This window comes from Symphodus melops (genome assembly GCF_947650265.1).
Source record: "Symphodus melops genome assembly, chromosome: 10".
NCBI lineage: Eukaryota > Metazoa > Chordata > Actinopteri > Labriformes > Labridae > Symphodus > Symphodus melops.
In genome coordinates, this window is record NC_136700.1 from 25,162,761 (window position 1) to 25,184,961 (window position 22,201).

General features: G+C 43.1%; 3 protein-coding genes across 6 annotated transcripts in view; all 3 read right to left on the minus strand.

The window, feature by feature from the left end:
* Positions 1–769: 769 nt before the first annotated feature.
* Positions 770–2,906, minus strand: LOC306829923 (endonuclease domain-containing 1 protein-like; the record flags this gene model as incomplete). The annotated part of the gene is made up of 5 exons (XM_079353141.1): positions 2,800–2,906; positions 2,603–2,703; positions 1,632–1,746; positions 1,340–1,502; positions 770–1,134 (listed from the first exon to the last, which is right to left on the minus strand). The coding sequence occupies exons 1-5, from the start codon at positions 2,875–2,877 to the stop codon at positions 770–772; spliced, it is 822 nt and encodes a 273-aa protein (XP_079209267.1). The 5' UTR covers positions 2,878–2,906.
* Positions 2,907–4,673: 1,767 nt separating this feature from the next.
* Positions 4,674–8,659, minus strand: LOC306830098 (endonuclease domain-containing 1 protein-like). 2 transcript variants are annotated; one of them, XM_079353353.1, is made up of 7 exons: positions 8,400–8,659; positions 8,065–8,146; positions 6,749–6,858; positions 6,555–6,655; positions 5,528–5,642; positions 5,276–5,432; positions 4,674–5,070 (listed from the first exon to the last, which is right to left on the minus strand). In XM_079353353.1, the coding sequence occupies exons 3-7, from the start codon at positions 6,824–6,826 to the stop codon at positions 4,679–4,681; spliced, it is 843 nt and encodes a 280-aa protein (XP_079209479.1). In that variant the 5' UTR covers positions 6,827–6,858; positions 8,065–8,146; positions 8,400–8,659; the 3' UTR covers positions 4,674–4,678. The 2 variants fall into 2 exon arrangements, with proteins under 2 accessions (XP_079209479.1, XP_079209478.1); XM_079353352.1 differs by having other exon boundaries at positions 8,065–8,149.
* An 8,782-nt stretch (positions 8,660–17,441) lies between these two features.
* The window catches only part of dpf1 (double PHD fingers 1), a 44,911-nt gene continuing 40,151 nt past the window's right edge, over positions 17,442–22,201 (minus strand). For all 3 annotated transcript variants that reach the window (XM_079353349.1, XM_079353348.1, XM_079353347.1), the window contains exons 11-12: positions 21,582–21,663; positions 17,442–19,999 (exon numbers count right to left, since the gene is read on the minus strand). In XM_079353349.1, coding sequence (XP_079209475.1) covers positions 19,929–19,999; positions 21,582–21,663 — 153 coding nt within the window. In that variant the 3' untranslated portion in view covers positions 17,442–19,928. The remainder of the gene's footprint in view (positions 20,000–21,581; positions 21,664–22,201) is intronic.

Here is a 22,201-nt window from a genome sequence, read left to right on the forward strand (position 1 = left end):
TCACTCGTCTCGTCTCCAGCGTTTAGATCAGAAGTCTGATCTCTATCATGGCTCATAGTCAGTCAGGTTGTTTTTCGGGTTGTAACTCTCACGCTCTTACAGATTTGTGTCTCTACTTTGCATTCGTCCCTCTATTGTTATACTGTCTGATGTCAAACAGTGTAACAGTTGGTCACTCGGGTTATAAGGGTATGGTTATATTAACTGTCGATGGCACAGATGTGACAGGTTGAAAAGCGATAACTTGTATAGTTGCAGGCCCCACAACAGCACTGTGTGAAGTGTGTTATAAACAACATGTCATTATTATTAAAGGGAATGGAAGTTTGAATTAAGAACCATTATATTACTTGACTTAAAAAAAGAAATGTGGGCTTTGATGCTTCCTCAAAAACTGAAGACTGCTTGTGTACGAGCTTGGAACCAGAACACTTCATTTCCTTTGTCATCATTTAGCCAACACATGTTTTCATGCTTTATTACTTTAAAGGTGATTCAGGCTGTATTTATCATTATGATTATATTCATTATGTTTGTTTGGGGGATAGTTTCACTGACTGTCATGTACAGATTAGAATCAAGTAGAAAACTTGAACAGTCACTTTATTTTATGTCATGGTGTGGTTCATGATAACATGCTCCATGACAATAACAGTGTTAAGTTAAAGTAATCACCAGACTTGAATCTATAAATCTATAATCTTAAACACATTTAAGAGTAATGACACTGATTATTAGTTCTTCATCTTCACATCTTTTTATTATCTCTTTATGCCTTGCAGTTGTTGTGAAACAGCTCCTTCTGGAGGAATTTTCCCACTTTGTCCAAAGACATCTCCTCCACCTTGTCCTCCGTGTTCTTGGCTGTCGCACCTCCGCTCAGAACGGGTCTGTCGTTGTTGTCCACACAGCAGTAGGCATTCCACAGGTAGTCGGGGATGTTGACCCGCTTCACATTGTTTTTAATGATCCAGTTGTTTGCTGAGGGAATGGCGCCAACCAGCACGTAGGCCTTGGAGCATTGTTTTTTGAAGAGTACGGTGAGCTTGGACTCATACTCATTCCAGGAGTTCTGGTTCAGCTTTGGGTTCTGAGGAACCACGTTGGTCAGCGTGAAAGTGGCGACTCGGCTGTCTGAAAGAGAGAAAAACAGATTAATATGCAAGAACTAGTACTACTGCTATATTACATCAAAGCAGTATGGTGACAACTCTTTCAAGGGGCCCTGCTACTGGACAAAGGAAGCCTTTTTGTGAAAGCGCTGGTTAATAGAGGTGTGCACTATGCTGCTACTGCCACCTGCTGACCTCACTCTGAAACAACACCAACTTTTAACTACCTGCATCATCATGGTGTCCGTTGGGGTTGAGGTGACCTCGATCGTAGCCAGAGCCTTTGTAGTCCTCATTCAGAGCCTGTTTCTCTCCTTGGTAGACCCAAGGGTGTTTTCTTTTCAGCATGTAGCTTGTCATCATCTTTGCTGACCAGTCTCTGTTTACAAGCTATAAGACACAAACTCTGAATGGTTGATTTATTTTTACAGGCGTCAGTGAACTTTTCATACTAGCTGATGATTTGGATCACATAAATTGTGTCGATACACATAATCAGTATAAACTATAAAAACCAACCTGAGGCTCCACCATCCACTTTTTGTGTCGGCCTCCTTTATTACTGGGCTGGAACTGATAAGCGGAGTAGACAGCGATACGATGGATGGTGTCGTACAGTGTGGCAAAGTGGTAACTAGTGGTGCAAAGATTCACTTTGGTCGTTTGTTGTTAAGCAGTGGAGACATGCTGCAACACAGCTGCTCTTAAAATTCATAATTTATTTTGAGTCCTTTTTTTTTCAGGGTTATTTGATAGAAAGGGACGAATACAAAATAAATTGACAAACTCAGCCAATGCAAGTATCATGGTGATTATAGTGAGAGCTAATTTGCATCCCCCGTCCCTTGAAGAGCTTTAGTGTGAATAAAAGATGAAAACAGTCATGTGAAACATATTCAGAAGTGACATAACCACAAACAGTTTGACATGAGATTAATAGTGTTGCTGAACTAAGCAGGATTTAGTAGCTCTCTTAAAAGTGCTGAAGTTTGCTGTAAGTTCCAGGATGTTGCCGTTTTCACAGAAGAAGCTGCAAACATTATTTTGCCTCTTGAAGCTGCTCTGGTGGATCTGCTGCAGCCCTGTAGTCTCTGTCTGAACTTGCTGAAAGTCTGTTCAAACTGTGACTGGCTGCTGTTCACGGCCTGGTTTCTCTTGTCAAGGAGATCTCTGATCTTCTGTATAGTCACTGATAAATACCAACAATTTAAATTCTGAAGGCTATTCTGTGGACTTGGTGCTGTGGGTGAAACAGCCTTAAAATGACTCGGCAACTTCTCAAGAGTGAGGATGTTCATGTAAGAACTTAAATAACCAGATTAGTGAGTGATGTTTTGCTACTTGACCGGAATATGTCTGAAACAACTGATAATCAGGTCTTCCCATAGTTCAGTGAAATCCTTATATGCTTTGAATGTGACTTTTTCTTTAATATAGCCAATTGTACCCAAAGACATTTATAAACCATGTTCAGACCCTTTTGTCTTTACCTGTTGGCATAGCGCTGACAGATTCGTACAACACCGGGTTTAGAAGCCCCAAACTCAGGCACCTTCTCTTTGTAGAAGTACGCCATGCATTCTGGTACATCCTGGAATGAAAATAATCACATAACACAGAACCCAGAGTGAACCTTGTAACTACACATGAAACTGAAGTTTACTTTAAAGAAACTGAAGAAACCAACCTGAAACTTTTCCACAACTGTAGTATGAGCAGAGAAGTAGAGCGAGAGGAACGCACACAAACTCAGCGCGATCTGCATCCTGGACTAAAGGTCTGCTGATGGTCCTGAGACAGAGTGTGTGTGCTTCAAGGTTAATATCTTTTCTAGTGCCTTCTGTATCTGCTGACAACTCAGCGCTTTTAAGCCGCAGAAATATCATTGGCTAATTTCTGGCCAACATTGTCAAAAACTTCACACATTGGCGACAGAGGCTGTGATGTAACATGTTTACAAAACTAACTAAAGAAAATGTATATAGAAAACGTATCTGTAGTTTGAAAAAATGTGCAACATGTTCATAGATTGACCTTCAAGAAGTATCGCCTCTTCTCTTTTTGTAACTAACTTTAATGAATTTTTATTAAAAATGTTATTAAAGAATGACCAAAAGAAGCAACAACCTTACTGATGTCATTTACTCTTTTATGATTTCAGTTTAAAACCTCGAGTTCATTTGACTGGTGTCACTTTATAAAGAAGGGCTTCTCTTAATCTACACAGTCACACATTTTATTTTTTTTATTTTTTTTTGCAGAGTACAGAATAAACAACAACATGACAACATAAATAATGTAACAAAAAAAACATGATTTAGATTCAGAAATCAAAATGTACACAAATGTGTAGAAATAAAAGATAACAGGGAGCTTCAGCAGCATGAACAGTTCAAGATGCTTTGCACCCACTGAAGTGGCTGATTCAAAGAATTTCTTTCTGTGTAAGGCCTGGCTGACTTTGTCTCTAACCATCAGATTTTTTTGCTTTGCTTCTTTTATTTAGGATCTGCACATCCGTCAATCTGCAGCCTGTGAGTTTAAAACACGTCTTCTAAATAAACAGGTTGCTCGATACGACTCCAGGATGTGCTGGGATGCGTCATCAGTGATGATTCTGGGGTCACTGGTGGTTTTGGATCTTTTAACATCAGACCCCCTCTCCCAGGTGACCCATCCGGGGTTTATCAAGTCCCCGGTTGCATCCCAGCAGCAGCAGTCAACCAGCTCGCCCTCTTTTGTTTTTTTGTCACTTCACTGCGGTGGTTTTAGCAGCCAATACAAAAAATAAAAAGTGCCTCTGTGAAAACTTCTTCCTTCCATGAAATGCCTGATCTTATCTAAGAGACGTCTGCTCTGTGTTCAACCAGAGACATGTGCAACATAGGTACACGTACGGCAACGACACTCAGACAAGTCACATGCAAAACTGCACAGACACTGTTTATTGTCCTTCAGATCTGCTGTTAGAAAAGAAAGTTTATCAGCTGACTTCAGAGTAACAAGAACATTCACAGATGTAAAGTGAAGAGTCAAGTCGGCTAAATGAACTTTATTACTTATAGTTGACATGACAACAGATAAATGTCCTCTTTGTGTCGTGTGGATAATTACACTGTATGTGGAAAGCTCAAACGAGCCTTGTTGTATTTTATCTGGGGGTCACATGACAAGCAGAACTAAATTAAACATGTTTACAAAACTAACTAAAGAAATACAAATATATAGAAAATATAAATCGTTTGCAAAAATCCACAGTTTCAAGGATTGACCATCAAGACGTAACGCCTCTTCTTGTTTTGTTTTGACTAACTTTTATCATCGATACCTGATTTAAAAAAAAAAGCAGCATGAATCCAATAAGAAAAGGATAAGCCACTACCTTACTGATGTGATTTACTCTTTTCTGCTTTCAGTTTAAAACCTTGAGTTCATTTGGCTGGTGTCACTTTAAAAAGAAGGACTTCTGTTAATCTATGATTCCAAAGTTATCAAATCTGATGTGACATTTAAGAGTAATGACACTGATTATTAGTTCTTCATCTTCACATCTTTTTATTATCTCTTTATGCCTTGCAGTTGTTGTGAAACAGCTCCCCTACTGGTTGATTGGAGAACTGCTGGAGGAATTCTCCCACTTCCTCCAAAGACATCTCCTCCACCTTGTTCTCCTCCGTGTTCCTGGCCCTCGCCGCTCCGCTCTGAACGGGTCTGTCGTTGTTGTCCACACAGCAGTAGGCATTCCACAGGTAGTCGGGGATGTTGACCCGCTTCACATTGTTTTTAATGATCCAGTTGTCTTCTGAGGGAATGGCACCAACCAGCACGTAGGCCTTGGAGCATTTTTCCTTGAAGAGGACGGTGAGCTTGGACTCATACTTGTTCCAGGAGTTCTGGTTCAGCTTTGGGTTCTGAGGAACCACGTTGGTCAGCGTGAAAGTGGCGTTTCGGCTTGGGACTGAAAGAGAGGAAAACAGATTAATATGCAAGAACTAGTACTACTGCTATATTACATCAAAGCAGTATGGTGACAACTCTTTCAAGGGGCCCTGCTACTGGACAAAGGAAGCCTTTTTGTGAGAGTGCTGGTTAATAGAAGTGTGTACTATGCTGCTACTGCCACCTGCTGACCTCACACTGAAACAACACCAACTTTTAACTACCTGCATGGTGTCCGTTGGGGTTGAGGTGACCTCGATCGTAGCCAGTGTATTTGAAGTCCTCATCCAGAGCCTGTTTCTCTCCTTGGTAGACCCCAGGGTGGTCTTTGCTCAGCCAGTAGCTATCCTTCATTTCTGCTTGCCATGACATGTTAACCAGCTATAAGACACATCACAAAGTCAGAATGGAGGATTTTTGCTGATCAAAACTGTCGATGCTCATAATCAGCATAAATTGGACCTATAAAAACCAACCTGAGGCTCCACAAACCATCGTCTCTCTCGGCCTCCTCCATTACTGGGCTGGAACTGATAAGCGGAGTAAACAGCGATGCGATGGATGGTGTCGTACAGTGTGGCAAAGTGGTACCTAGTGGTGCAAAGATTCACTTTAGTTGTTTGTAGATAAGAAGTGGAGGCATGCTACAGCCATGAACTGTGAATGTAAATTGAAGTATCTGTTCCTGCAGGGGGCTTTGGTTTTTTTTTCTGCGACAGCCGCCACGCTGGAAACTGTCAGACAAACTAATGACGTACGGAGAGCTGGAGCTGATGTGGGTTTAAAGCTGGAAACTTTACAATTTTCAGCTTGAAGGTGCTGTGGTGGTTCTGCTGCAGCTCTGTAGTCTCTGTGTGTACTTACAAAAAGGCTGAGGAGCAAGTCTGTTAAAGGACAAACATTATTTGACTTATCAACCAGTTTGAATTTGTCTCAGACGTCACTAAAACGTGTGTGAAGTGTGTTGTTGTAAATCCACTCTGATCCTGTATTTGATCATGTCTATAAACCCCTCTATTTCAGCCCTGCTCAGAACAGGCTGTTTCTGTGTCTGTCGCTTTAAATATGTAAATGAGCTGTGTCTGACCACGCCCCCTCTCTGGAAGGGCTCGGGTGTACTCGCTGCTTTCTGGCTCCATGTCCTCTTGTTTACGGTGAGAAGGCAGACTCAGAGGGCAGAACAAACACCTAGCTGTGGGAGTGTCACCCACCTGGGGGAGGGGCTACTGCCCTTTGTGATGTCATGAAGGGAAAATCTCCAAACAGCCTGTTTGAACACACATTTTCTTAAAAGTGGAGCAGGCTAAAGACGGAGAGGATGGAGTTTTCTCATCATTGAGGGGTTTGTAGACAGACTAGAGACTCATGTTAGAGGAACATGGGGAAGAGGATTTTGATCCTGGATTCTGATAAGTTTTGTTCTCGCACCACAAACAGAGACACAGCCTGGTTCAGTTGGCTGTTCTTTTTTTTTTATCCCATGTCAGACCCTTTTTTCTGTACCTGTTGACAAAGCGCTGACAGAGACGGGCAGCACCGGGTGTAGAAGCCCCCCACTCGGGTACCTTCTCTTTGTAGAAGTACTCCATGCATTCTGGTACATCCTGGAATGAAAATAATCACATAACACTGAACCCCGAGTGAACCGTGTAACTACACATGTCCCAGAAAGTTTTAAAGAAAGTGAAGAAACACACCTCAAACCGTTCCACAACATCTGCATGAGCAGAAAAGACGAGCGTGAGGAACGCACACAAAGTCAGAGAGATGTGCATCCTGGACTAAAGGTCTGCTGATGATCCTTGAGCTAAGAAATCAAATCAAATATACAGTCACACATGGAAAACTGGAGCTTTTGTCATGCTTTTCTAACCATCTGATGACTCAGAGTGCTTCTACACCGCAGGTCACACACTGTCCTGACTTGTGTGTCTTCTCTGGATGGTTTTCCTTCGTAGTTACGAAATGTGAAACACTTGTGTAAAGCTTAAGACAAATACACAATATGGAAAACGTTTCCATATCTTATAAAGCACAATGATGAAAGCAAAACCCTTTTAGCAGTCTCCAAAATAAATTTGAAAATGACAAAATCATGACGGAAAAGAAAAGTAGGAAGTGAGAGGTCATTTAGTAAAAGAAAAAATGGAGCTCAGTTTAAGTCCAAGCAGGACAACTGGTGATATTCTCTCACACGTGTTCAGTTTCTTCATCAAACTTAAAACCCCTTCCTCTCTACCACTTCCTCCGTCTCCCTGCTCTGGTGATCATCTGATTTGGGGCGTTGACTCTTCACCGCCTACATTCCAGCTCAGCAGAGTTCAGAAACCCGCTCCTCATCACATCCTGAATATCACCACCACCAGGGTCTAGACTCCATAGGGGGGTATCTAACCTGCAGTATCTAACCTGCAGTCGGCCTCTGAGTGCAGGAAGTTGTCATGATGGAGTCTAATCCCCAAAGACTTTTTATTTCATAAATTGTTAAATAAGGAATTGTTCTTAATTACTGCAAGTTTCTCTTGATTCAAATACTGATTATCAATGTTTTATAAACCAAACATTCAGTCGCTTGTTGGTCAAAATGTTCTGCCACTTTTCCAGTTTGTCTCAGCGGTTGTGAAAAAACAGTTTCACACTTTGTAAGTTTGTTTTAAAAAAGTTTTTCCAAAATGTGAATTTTTCTCAAGCTTTGTGAAGCTCTTTCACACGTTGTCATTCAAGTTTTTCAACCAAATTACAAAAAACAAATCCAAAACGTAAAAAATAAAAATACAAACTGAACATTCTCGAATGATTTAAAACAAAGTATTTACAAAAAACCCAGAATGGATTCAAACTCAGCTGAAACTGAGAACAAACAGTCAAACTGAAACACAATTATAAACTAGTGAAAAATCTAAAAGTATTATCACCTCGTTGTGCTTACTGTAAAAAACAGCTTGGGCCTCCACGCTGCAGAAGGTCAGTGTGTTTGCACCATCTGTTTCTAAATGTTTGTGTTTCCACTCACCTGCTGGAGCACCTGCCTGAAGACACGGTCGGCCCCCGAGCACAACCCGGCTTTTATACGCGACTTTTCTTCACCTCTTGACCTGCTTGGGAGTCACAGTTGGATGTTTTTAGTCAATGTGTATCTTAAAGGAGTGGGATCATCTCTACAGCGAATCAGACGGGGAGTAGCAGCTTGTACGTGGTGACTTATGGTCGTCTGATCTGAATGATCAGCCTGTTTATCGAAATCGCTGCATTGACTCAGGTCAAAGAAAAAAGGTCCTCTGATGTTCATTCCTGAATATGACGCCAAGATTAGCTCATTTATTATTCACAACAACCTGCAGCACTGACTTATGTAACGCCTCCCCAAGATATCTGTCCAGGTGTCATTCTTCTCACGAGCTCAGAGTCACGTGTGGCGCCCTCCCTCTGACGTCCTCTTACACTTCATGTGACAATAAGGTTTATTTAAAACAGCTGTTGATGTCTCCTCCACTCTGAATGAATCAGGAGCACATATCGGCCTAACAGGATGCAGCACGGAGAGAAGGGACTGTCTACAGTCAGACAATGTGTGTAAGCCACAAACACATGACAGTCACAGGTGAGACTGGTGACACGCAGCGCAGCCAGTGAGGCCAGGGAAGACATTGACAAAGACGAGAAAAAAACCCCACAAAGACAGGAAGTAAAACTTAGCATGAAACACTGGGTAAAAAGGTACAAAATAAAAGAGAGAAACTTAAAGATTCAACTTGGGAAAATTAAATTATAAATACACACAATGGATAGAGAAGACATCTCCAACTAAATGTAACAAGAAGGCGAGAGGAACACAAGGGCACTGACATCATGAAACAGGAAGTCATATCAGAACACTTAATTCAACATGTTTTAAATCAAATGTTGCCATCAGTTTAATAATATCAGGTTTTATTTTAGAAAGCCATTCAGGCAGAGAGAAAAAAAAAAAACAGGGAGCATTTGGGAAAAGATAAAGCGGGAGAGCTTTTATTTAATCAGCCTTGTATTTTCCCATTACTCTGCTGACATCCAGTTTGTCACATTAACCAATCAGCATTAATCTCGCCGCAGACGACTGCAGTACAGAACAAGACGTGGAGAGTGCGTGTGCAAAGGATTATTAAGACGATACGTTAATGGAGAAGTTAATGAAGCTCTTCAACAACAACTACTAATACTGCGAGTTTGTTCTTTTTACTGAGAGGGGGGATTCACTAAAACAGACCCGTAGATCACTTTCAATGCTTTTGATTTAATTAAAAGCTTTATTAGGCGCCAGGTAGTTATGGTTATGGGTTACGTCACGTGTCACATGTACGGTCCTGTCTAATCAGGGCGTCGTGGTTTGAAGTATAACTTTAAAAAACAAGGTGGAAATGTTTCCTGGATGGCGTGCAAACCCAGACGGGAGACGTTTAAAAGGTCCAAATGGGTCAGCACCTGCATGTGAACAGAGGGGTCCGCGCCTCATTTTGTCGTCTAAGGAACAAAGCTAAACTCAGACCTGTGGGGTCCAGAGATGAGCAGAGGTAGAGAGGATCGTGCATGCTTTTGTTTCATGGAGGCTTGATTTTTTGTTACTCTCTGATTACATGTCTAAAGGCCCGAACACGCCAAGCACACGGTAAAGAACCAGCAGCCTGTGGCGTCGCCTCACGTCGTGGGCCAAAAAATTGCACTAGAGCTCACTGCAAAGACTACAGCCGACAGCCAATCAGCACGTACGTTCTGCAAGTGTGAGAGGAAATAACTTTCAATGCCAGCAGGTGGCGGTAAAAAAAAAAAGGCGATAGTCAGTGATTATGATACGAGAAGAGCTACTCCGGTAAAGAAGCACTGATCTACACGGTCTCATGTCACACCCGTCCTCATGTCTGTACACTGGCTCCCCATCCGTTTCAGAATGCAGTTTGAAGTGGTTGTTATTGTGTTTAGAGCTGCGCTTGGTCAGTCTCTAGGTTACGTCAGTGAGCTGCTGCATGAGGCCGTATATCACCAGCAGGTCCCTGAGGTCCTCGGACAGGGATCTGCGAGTTGCTCCTCGCACATCAGGCTGAAAAGAAAAAAAGACACTGTGCTTTTAAAGGTTGCAGCACCTGAACTTTGAACCTGTCTGCTCCGGGAACAGAGAGCCGTGACCGCTGTGGACCCTTTTAAAAAGCAGCTGAAGACTCGTGTGCTCAGACTTTGTTTGATCTGTATTGGATTTTATGTAACTGTCTGTAACGTCTCATTTCAGTCCTTTATTGTGAAGCACATTGAGACGTCTGCTCTTCAAAGGAGCTTTAAAAATACACTTTATTCTTACTTACATTTGAAAGCTCAAGAAAAAACACATCCGGCTGTTTGTATTTATGCACTGCAATTACACTTTCATATTCTAGATAAGTAATTTATTCCTCCTCAATTAGTTCTCATATGAGAAAAGTCTCTCCTTCTTTGTGCTCGACTCGGACAGACAGACGCTGCACAGGTAACAGAGGTGATGTTGCTTTGTTTGGATTTGGGGGAAACGGGGGCCGTGTTGTTGCTGAAGTCTGCCTCTAGGTTGCAGTGTTGAATTGTGATTCAAAAGTTCACCTTTCAGGACAGCTTCTGCTTTTTGAACACTTTTGCAATGCAGATTATTCAAGTGTTCGTCCTCGTTCTTCAAACCGATGAGCCACTCGTTGATTTGCTTCTTTTTTTTTTTAATCAGCACTTAAAACAAGAAATTCATGTTTTTTTATCTCCACAGATGACTCGTGTGAGACACCTTCAAAGTGACGTTTGTGGCAGATTATCATTCAACACGACACGTTGAATGACAAGAGGACGAACTGAACCGACACTCTGATGGTGTTTTATTGAACGTCTTTCATCCTTTTGATTTGGGACGGAAGTTAATTCGAGTGGACTGCATCTTTAATTGACTTGAGGAGCGTTTTGTCGCTGACAGAGATCACAGGGAGTCGGGTTCCCCAGACGCAGATTTAGTCGAATCCTTGACTCAAACGCATCCTCAGTGGCTGCCTGTCAATGAGAGGGGAACCTGCAGAGGTTCTGTGTGTTACAGAAACTACAGAACGCTTTAAATCTCCCTTTAAAGGCACGTCAGCTCTTTTTATTGGCTCATCTGAAAAAGCTTGTTGTGGGTCCAGAAAACCTCAAAAGCTTTGATTTACATCGATCCTGCTGCATTGATTGATAATCTGGTTAGAACGTTAATTAACCAATCGGATTGTTAATCACCTTTGGGCTCCCTGAAAATCGATCAGGTGTGGGTAATGAGGCTTTTTGTCATTGTGTGCTTTTTGCTAAGTGGGCCGCTTTTTAATTTGTCACTGGGTGAGGACAAAAAGCGTTTTAAGATTTTATTTTATTTTGGAGATGCCGTGTTTTTTTGTAGCTCTCAGCCGGTCCTCAGGCTTTTCTTTATTTCACGAGCAAGGACCACGCCATGCAGCTCAGCGTCAAACGTTTCTGCTTTAGTTTGGTATTTGTATATTTTCAGAGTTTAGATGTTAGACAAGTCAAGACTCACTGCTCTTTCTGTTTTATGCCTTGATTCCTCTCTGTCCTGTGTGTTGAGACTGTTATATTCTTGAGTTCTCTTTTTGGTCTATTCCTGTTTTATTTTGTAGTTCTTGTCCCCAGTTTTTCCAGTCTTGGTTTACTTCGATCGTCCTGATGTTCTTCACCTGAGGCGTGAGTCTCACCTGTGTCTGCTGTCTGTCTTATTGGCTGCGTGTGACACGTCTGTGCCTTCGTTTGTGTTTCGTAGCCTCTCATGGATTCCTGTGAGCTTCTGTGTTTTGTAACCTTTGTTTAGATTTTGATGGATTATATTCGGATCTTTCATGAGTCAGTTCTTGTTTTACATTTTTGCCTTTATTGTTGAGATTTATCTTTTCTGTTTGGTTCTCCTGTCCCATGCATTCAACGTGCTTAAATATGGATTTTGCTTTAAATGTTGTTGAAAAGATTTTTTTTATGCAGGACTGCCCTCCTGAAAGTTGTATTTTAAGAGGGTAGTCTGTTTTTTTTTTTTGTTTTGTTTTTTTTAAATGTTTAATGTATTTTGCGTTTTAGGAAATATCTCTAAATGGTGTCTGGTGTTTTTTTTATTTTTTTATTTCGGTGATATAAAGTTGTGTAGTTGGCCTTCATTTTCACTGTTCACGGTTTGAACAAAGGACGGGAAAGATCGCACTGACCAGCAGAAAACATAATGAAGCACTTTCATTAGGCTGCACCGGTCACAGGATCATCATCCACTCGCTCACGTTGAATTTTCCAGAATATTTAAGGCTGCGTTCACAAATCAGCTCAACAGACTGTGGAGGTTTTACTCGGGGACTGGCAGGAGACATTTCCGAAAAAGGTCAGGGTGAAAAATGTGTTTGTTTGTGTTCATGCTCGTGCTCATTCTGGAAATGTAGGAGCATTTTCAAGAAGTTGTGTGCATGTGTGAGAGCCTCAGCAACAGAGCAGAAATAATCTGATGCCAATGAGCAAAACACACAGAGAGTTGTTTAAGTCCAGGTGTCTGAGAAAAGTGCAGTTTTATGTTGCTGTCTTATCCTCACTTTGTGTTTGAAACATGTCGTCGGACCTGCAGGTTCTGAACAGTGCTGCTGAGGAGGCAGAAAGGTGAGACTGCATCTTTCCACACACTTACCTCTCACTCTGCTCCAAGGGCAGATGGCCAGACACACCTCAGCCCAGACAGAAGAGGGAAAGAGAGGAATTCAATCACACAGCACAGAGCCCCCCCCCCCCCCCCCCCCCCCCCCCCCCCAACCCTATTTCCCAATATCTTCTCCCCTCCAATCCTCCCCCACTCGGCCTTTCATTTTCTCTCACTCTTTTTTTCATCTTTTTAAGTCCCTTCATTTCAAATGCATTCATAAATTTCCAATATCTTTATGTATGAGTGTGTCTCCTACCCTCCCCTCCTCCTTCCTCACCCCCACTTGTCCCTTCCTTCCTTCCTTCCTTCCTTCCCTCCTCTCTCCCTATACTCTCTCTCTCTCTCTCTCTCTCTCTCTCTCTCTCTCTCTCTCTCCTGCCATCACCCCCCTCTCCGTTTACCTTCCCAGCTTCTTTCTTCCCTTCTCCTTCCCCTATCTTCTTCCCTCCTTCTCTCCCTCCATCCCATTACTGTAATCCATCACTCTTCCATCAGCCACCATGCAAACAGGCCTCCTGGTTCCCATAGCAACCACCTCCGGCCCGGCAGTGCGCAGCCCCTTTCTGATTGGCTGGCAGGGCCCAGGCAGTCTCAGTCTGTCTGGTAGATGTGGTAATTGGCTGGGAAGTCATACACACACATGTGTACACACACACACACACACACACACACACACACTCACACACTCAACGAACACATAGTATCCCCACATTGGCATACAGTACACACTTCCTTGCACATACACACCACCACACATTTGCTTACTCTGGGCCTAAATCCATATACATGCACATATTCTTTTGAGAGGAAATAGACACACACACACACACACATACACATATCTTCAGAGATATGAAAGGGAGACTGGGGTCAGAGTAATGAAGCTCATAAGAAGAAAGCAGCTCCGGGCTGTGTGCATGTGCATACTGTACAGTATGTGTGTGTGTTTGTGTGTGTGTGTTTGTGTGCACACACGTCTGAAAGTGTGTGGCGTCTGTGTGTGGGTTTCTGGATGCACAGGGTGGCGGGGGGTTGGGGGTGCTGTGCAGGATTTTGGATAAGGTTGGAGCTCTGCCTAAGGTTGGACGAATGGAGGAGGGGTTTTTTTCTGGGTTTTTTTGGAGCATATTGTTAAAAATACCTGAATTCCCCATCGGAAGCAAGTGTGCACTGGTTTTCTGGTTTTTGGCTGGAAAAGGAAGCAGGTACATGTAAAGGGGAAAACATTGAATTGTTGATCAGCTCGACTTCACCCTGCTGCTGTTGCTCAGCCAGGTCTGGCCAACACAGCAGCTATGATGAATGTCTCATCTGCAGGAATACATCACAAATAGCCAAACTGTACCTGCCCTGAATAGCAAAGCGTGTTCTCGTCTGCGCTGTTGTTCCAAAACAATCGCACACGATGGGGCTCTTTTGTCCCCCGTACGCAGTTTTGCAGGCCAGCTACAACAACACAAAGCTGTCTCTTCATCTTTTGTCGATTCATCGTCCTCATTTTTTAAACATGAAGAGGTCAGAATAGTTTTGGAGAGAAGACAGAGTTTTATGGTGCGAGTGTTTTAGCTGCAAAGTGTATTCAAATTGGAAATGCTAATTAGTTATTCAGGGTTTGAAGGCTGACTTTGAACACACTGCTTCGATAGATTTTTATCTGCCCAGTGAAAAGAGGAAAAGATGGTTAGTTTTGTCTTCAGCTATCAGCCAGGAAGTATAACTGAGAGTAAGGGAGGAGTCGTGTGGGCGACAAAGTCGTCCCGAGAAAAATGGTTAAACTGACTAGTGAGCTGTCCTAGTTGGCAGCGATACATACAAGCAGACGAGCAGACAGACTGACTGACTGGCGTCCAAATAAAACACACTTTTATCCAAGAGCTGCAGCAAATAGATTCACATGCACAAACACACGACTTCACCAGAAAGGTTGAGGTCATTTTTCAATGTCATCTTTTTAATGGAAAAGAAAGAAAGAAAAAAAAAAAAAACGAGTCAAGGAAAGAGAGGCAAACTGGGTAAAATAAGAAAGTTGGATGAATTCACAGAGAATGACTGATGGCAGACAGCTTCGCAGTCACAGTCCACATTTCAAAGCATTCCCAGGTAACAAGGAGAAAGGGGGGGGGGGGGGTGTTAAAAAAATGAAGAAGAAGATCTCATCTTCCTCTTGAGGTACAAAATATAAATCAAAAACTCATCTTCATCCAGAGCTGTGTACAACAGACAATCACGTTGAGAAAACAATTGAAATAGATTAAAAATAAAAACTCTCTCTCACACACACACACACACACACACACACACATACTTACAATTATTTTCTTATTTTTGGGAGATGAACAAAAAAAAAAAAAAAAAAGTGCAAGCAAGATCACAGAACGACAATTTACAAGAGAGGCCCAGAGCGGCTAAAAGTCTCCACCCTCTGACCGCGCCTTTCAAAAGGAGGGTGGGTGGGGCAGGGGGGGTGATGGTGTCCGCCTGAGGCCTGGAAGGTTCCTTTGTCTGACCCTCTCACACACACACACACACACACACACACACACACACACACACACACACACACACCCGACACCACCACCACCACCATCTTGGTTTGTCCATTTGTACAAAGGGAAGGCTGAAGTCTCATTAAAATAATCACATGGCTTCCCGGGATCGTACAGTCGAGGGAGTTTGACTCCACCAAGACTGGAAACTCCCCGTGTGAACGCAACATCATCGTTCCTCCGACGAACACAAACACACATCCTCATCCGTTTCCATCAAATCACTCTCTAATCAGGGTGTTTCTGATTGGATACTGGTGCTGCTGTTTCATAAAAAAAGAACCATCTTGATCCCAGTGTCGTCTGGAAAAATGTAAACACAGGTATTCTATTTTTAGTCGTTTTTTTTTTCATCTTTACTCGACATTACTCCGACCGGTGCGATGCAATGCAGGTTTGAGCGAGTAAAACGTGTCTGCAGGATAATAACGCCTCGCTGATTTGGTTCAGTTTGCTTTTCTCTGACCTTCCTGTACGGTTGCACGCACACACACGCACGCACACACACACACACACAAACACACGCAGAGGCATAAACAAACTTGGAGAGCAAACGCAGCCACGCTGTGCAAAATGTGAAACAGATCACAAAACCAAAGAAGAAAACAAAACAGGAAACGAGTCAGAGGTCATTTTTCATCACAATGTAAAAAATATGAAAGCGGAAACATGTCGGGTGTCGTTCATGCATCAGTGGAGTTACATCGGACATCGGGCCAACACAGGATTTGCACCTTCAGACTTTCTGCATCGGATACCGTCGACGATTGCAGCTCAGGTACATTCTTACAGGCCATCAGATCGTGCAAGTTTCCCTTTAGAGCCACGACGCAGCATTTTAATGAGGTGGTTATTCAAACAGAAACCAGCCAACATCAATCTGTACACACGAATATGAAAGACTGCATGACATGGCCCTTGATTCAAACACCCTATTTACAGCTCTTGTCTCTAAGCCTAAAGCTCACAGATCAACGGATGGACGTCTTCTTCTTCTTCTTTTGGTCAAACTCAGCATGTGCACTCCATCTCGTCAGTGTGCCCGTTACAGATGCCTTACGTCCACTTCAGCTGCTTGAGGATGACACACCGGGCCTTTGGGTTACTAAAGAACGACATTTTAAAACCATTGGCTGCATTCAAAAATAGATGACATGACGGCTCCCCACAAAATGAGGCCAAAACATTTGGAGCTCCCCCTACTGGCTGGCTGCAGTATGGGACATATATATAACGAGCACGGTTAACTCCTGTGGTGCCGTGTGCACTGGATTAGCAGCGATGGAAGAAACAGTGACGAGAGAAGAGTAGAGCGTGCTGACCTGAGGGATCTTTATTATCCGTACATTAAACGTGTGTTTGGGTTCGTGGCTTCTGGTTTTATTCACCTTCTTGCACTGTGAGCACCTTTTGTTCTGACCACACACCAGGTTGTTGTTTGCATTAACTCGGCCTGTCGCCTGCTTGCAGATTTCACCTGTGTCATTATAATTATTTTTTTTTTATCAAACTTTCCTCCAGCACCAACGCACCGACCAGAGTGACTTTTTGTGATGCTAGTTTTAAAGCAGCCTGATGGAAAGGATGTAGATGTGGGACATCGATATCGGCTGATGGCTCAGATGTGCAACATGTCAGCACCGTCATGGAGGGATTTTGGCTTCACTTTTGGACAAAGGGAGAAGGTGGAAACGTGTTAATCATCCTCTTATTCAGTCAATGGATTTTTCTCAGCGCAAACTAAAAAAAAAACAAAAAAAAAACAAGCGGGCTGGTTAGATTCATTCACTCGAGACAAACTGAGCGTCCACATTGTGGCTTGAATCATTCGGGTGTTTAAACATCTTCTCTTACTTCTTCTTCAACTCACACGAAGCAGGCGCGTGTGTTCATTACTTTCACTTGCTGTTTGCACTTTGACCTTCACTTCTCCAGGTGTCAAACAGTGAACTGCATGCTCGTCTGTGATTTTTCTGATGGTTTGAATCCGAGTAGGAAGTTTGATCACGTTACAGTCGTGCGAGCGTCTGACGCACTTTTTGGTCGAGCATCGCTTGAGCCTAAGCGTCATCACACACATTGAATCAGTTCCCCTCTGGTACAGTCTGTGGATTGTGCTGACAGTTATCTAAGACTCAAAGATCTAAGAGTCAAAAGACTGAGCGTGAGGCAGGATTGAAAAGGTGACGCTTTTCTTTGACAAGTCAAACTCAGTGCTGTGCAAAAGTAAACGAATCATTTGGCACATTGAGAAAATGAACTCAGTCCCCAAACTGTCAAGTTAAATGTAAGATGACTACCAAGCTGATCTTAATAATGTGGAGAGGATATAAAGAGGCTGAACGTGTTTACGTAGACTCTTCCTGGGTTGGATCATATTCAGGATGTGGTGTTTACGGGCACACAGAGAAACCTGGTTCTCCATGTCTCTGTACATGTGATGATGGTTTCTGATTATCTTATTTACCGCTGCAGTTTTTAAATCTAGAAAAATGAGACCGCTGTGGCTTATTGAGAGCTGACGTGGCGTTGCAAATGTGACGCATCATCCTCTTTTCCAGAGAAGAGAGCGACAGCAAAGATCTGATTGGTGTCAGTCTGTCAGCGTGTAGGACAAGTTAGCAAACTCCCAAAGTAAGACGCTCTTGTTGCTGCCGCCATGTTGATACGTCACCTGGGCCTGCGCAGGTCGTCGGCAGCGGTCAGAAACCGGGGTGAGGCGTGTGCATGCCTCAGTATACTGTTTCGTTTTGAAGTTGTCAATGTTGCAACATCGTATTTCTCAAGATGCCTGTTTCTGAAATCAAGGTCTTTACATGCTTAAAAAACTCTGAAGTCCACGTAGCAACCAATCACAACTGAATCAGAGTTTGTAGAGAAATAAACACACGTAGCATCTCTTAACTCCAGAAACAATTCATTATCCTAAACATTATTTAAATGAAGCTGAGTGGAATATGGAAATTGGTTAGCTTAGCATCAAAACTGAAAGCAGGGGACAGCTAGCCTGGCTCTGTCAGAAGGGGAGACATTCCAGTTACCGGCACCTTTTAAAGTCACCTTTTAAAACATGAAATCATTTTTTAAACCAACTATTGTTACGTTTTTAATTTGCAAGTTTTCCGAAATGTCGAACTTTGTCTTAAACACTTGTTGGTTCAGATTGTGGATGACAGACTTGAGACTTCTCGCCTGCACATGGTCGACTTTTCAGCGTCTTTGTCGTCATGTTTTAAACAGGAAAATGCCAACTTTTGTACATTCACATAACCTGCAGCTGAATCGTCTTAACCGCCCAGCATGGAGCTCACAGACAGAAACACAGGCACACACAGAGTTTAAAAACACACTCAGTTTGGCCTAAATAGTTCATATCACAAACACATTATTGCGAATTAAGTGTGCTTTTTTTCAACGGTCAATCAAATTTTTTTTTTCTTTTTAAATAATTTAAATGACAACATGCAAATAAGAAATAAATAAATAAAAAAGAATCATAAAAAATGTTTTTTTAGGCCTCTGCATCTGCCGGACAACATCTGCATTGTCCACACATCCATCCTACATTCTTAACACACAGATAAAACACACCAAGCACCGGGAGCGTTTCAGTCTCGCATTGGCTTCACAGTCACTGTTTGATGGGAGGAAAGGGCAGGTTCAGGGTCAGGGGAAGGATTTATGAGAGCTAAGCCTAAAAATGTCATTTTTAAATACACTGTTTGATCAGAGATAGCTGATTAGAGAAAACAAAAATCCATCCCTCTCTCATCCGGGGATCACATCCGGACACTTTAACCTTCAGTGTCAATCCCAAAATGCATCATTCAATCGTGGAAACCACATGCAAGGAGAGAGGGCTTAGTGAGGTCAGAGAAAGTTCATGACCAGATGCTCGTTGTTTGACAGCGAGGAGGGATTTAAAGAGTGTGTAGATAGAGAACCAGTCTGAATTCTGTACAGTTCACTCCCCTGCAGACACGAGGCAGAGTTCAACGTCTCGTCTCTGCTGTGAGCTTTAAAGGACAGAGGGACGGAAGGACATTTTGGTAAGGTGTATGTTTCACAGTTGACTAACGCCGAAAGACACCGCTCCATGGTTATCCAGAGTCTTCCATGCCCTGCCCTCGGCCTAACAACTATCCATCCTATTAATTCTCACTCACTACTTGACTGAGTTGCAGCTGAAGACCATTAGGGCTCTTCTGAGGGCCCTTAAGAGGGTTCCTGTTGAGTCGCATGCCTCTGAAGAGCCCTTGGCAGGCTGGAGTGAGTGTCTCACTAGCAAACTTATTGCCAGCTGATGAACTCCTCTGTTGACACAGAGGGATGAGGGAGGGGCGGGATCTGGGGGGGGGGGGTCAGGTCAAGCTCATCAGGCAGAGTGAGCGACACAAAAATACAGAGGTTGGCCTTCCGCTGGGTGGACTTTCATGAATGGGTGCGGCGCCTGTTGGGGCCGTGTGCTCGGTGGAGTCGGCGGTCACTGGGGCTGGATTGTAGAGAGAGGAGGACGGGTGAGGGAGGGGGGGAGGGGAGGGAGGGGGGGGGGAGAAGCAGAGGCACAGAGAGGGGGTTACGACGGAGAGGTTTTGGAGAGGATGACGGGCCAAGAGGATGAGGCGCAGCTCCAGCAGATTAAGTCAGGGTGATGTAGGCTGAGGCCTTTTCCTTCAGTTGTCTCAGACACAGATGACAGCTCCAGCTCCCTGTACAACACACACACACACACACACACACACACGAATCAGAAGTTCAATCACAGCTATTGTAAAGCCTTGTGGATTAATGCTTCATTTTAGACAGCATTAAGTAATACTGTAAATTAAAGCTCCACGCTGTGCCTGTGCTGCGTGGATGCAGGGGATTTGACAACTAGTTTGGTTTGGATGGGAGCAGGGGATTTGAGACATTAATTAAACATCAGCTTCAGATGAGTGTTCAAATGTGAACACTTCAAAGTGTACGTAGACCCTGCTGCATTCGGCCTAAAGGTGCAATGTGAGCGTCGAGCTTCAGCACAGTAGGCTATGTATAAAAAAAAAACAGCGTTGTGAAAATGTCGGGTCTCTTGCACAGGGAGAGTAAATCTGAATTTCAAAAGTCTTCCTGGTTAATCAGAAGGATTGCATGTGTGGGCAGAGCATGACACTGTTAGTGAGTGTCGAACACAAGTGGCACCGCGACTGCGTGTTCAGACAAGTGACATTTTTGCCATGGAAACTGATTATCTTTTCTACTACTCATTTCCATGGCAACGGCCATCAAACATCCGGAGGCAGCCATCTTACATGCAGAAGTGCAAATGACAGACCCAATTTGAATGGATGTACCTGCTCCATTTCTGCAGCGCACGCCGCCGTTTCAGATTAAAGGCGTCCATCAAAGCGATGCAGATTTCCTTCCAGTGACTGTTTGGATTCTTGTTGTTGTTTCTCACTTCCTCACAGTCCAAACACAGAGACCGTCTGTGTTTGACCACAGGTTTACAGTCTCCACGCCTACAGCTCAGACACTTACATAACTCTGAGCAAACAACACCACTGTTTCTCAGCGGAGCCTGGATGTGCAGTCTATTGTACAGCTAACAGCATTCATAGCTTTCAGTCACATGACCAGCGTGGAGGCTTGGAGGGTCACAAGAGTGGAGGAAAGTAACAAGCGTTTTAATTTTCAATTTCTTCAAATTGAAAACTGCAGAAAATCGAGATATTAAGATAAACTGCATGTTTTGGGCAAACCTTGTGTAATACACTATTAATTAACTAATTATTCACTTTTTCTAGATATTTTTGGGAGCATTTTTGACTCTCGGGCAGCTGAAGAGAGGCGGGATGACGTGCAAGAAAACAGATTTGGAGTATAGCTGCTATACATGTACATGCGTGTGACAGAACGCTTGGCTAGCGGCGCCCCACAGGAGGCTTTTTCAAACGCTAAAATCTGAGCAAGAACTTCACTTTGGTGAAATCAAAGTTTATTTAAACTAAATTTAAAAACAAACTCAGCTGAAAAAAAAAAGTGTCTCTGAAGTCTCAGATTATAAACTGTACAAAGACAGTCTACAAAAGTATGTTTGTACAGATTCAGCCAGTAAGACGCCTTTCTTGTTTGTGTGAAAACTTCAAATTCCTTGATATGAACGTCTTTACACAATGCCCAGTACGCTGTAACTGTGTCTACTTAAAATGACTCTGCAAGATCTTCAACCAAGTCCAGTCGTCTTTGGATCAAGTCTCAAATTCACCTCGACCTGTGAGACTGAGAAGGCGCACAGAGCGGGATACGTACCCTCCGGTGGTTCAGACATGGGAGGGCTCAGACAGTACATGTGGTAGCCTCTGTCACAGTCGTCACAGAACAGCAGCTGGTCCTGGAACAGAGTTAGGGTTAGAGTTAGTCAGACGCCTGTTACTGAGCGTGAAAATGTTTGAAAATCAAAGCTTTATATTGACTGTGTAAAGATATGGATTCTCTTTAAAGAAAATCTACAAGTGGATGTGTGATACATGTCTTTTTGTTTTTAAAGTGAGGACGTAATGAAACGATAATAAGCTGCTCTCAGTCTTTAACGTTTCTTTGACAGTGGTCAGTGTAACGCCCCCCTTTGGTTTGTGAAAGCCTCTGTTAAAGTCTCGGCTTTGTGTCCATGCAGGTCGGCAGGTCGCCATGGCAGCAATCTCTCGAGCACAGGCAGCTATGATCTCAAGCACAGCCTGCTTTGTCCACCGTTTTAACGAAGGTTACTTAAAAAATGTTCCACCGAGAAAGACGTGAGCGAGTACTTGAGACCATGAACTCATCAGGAAACTTTTTTAATTCTGATCTGAAGTAGGTACATCTACTTTTATAGAATCTCATTTCTTTTTTAAACCTGTTGGAAAATGAAGCCAATAAAGACGGACCAAATG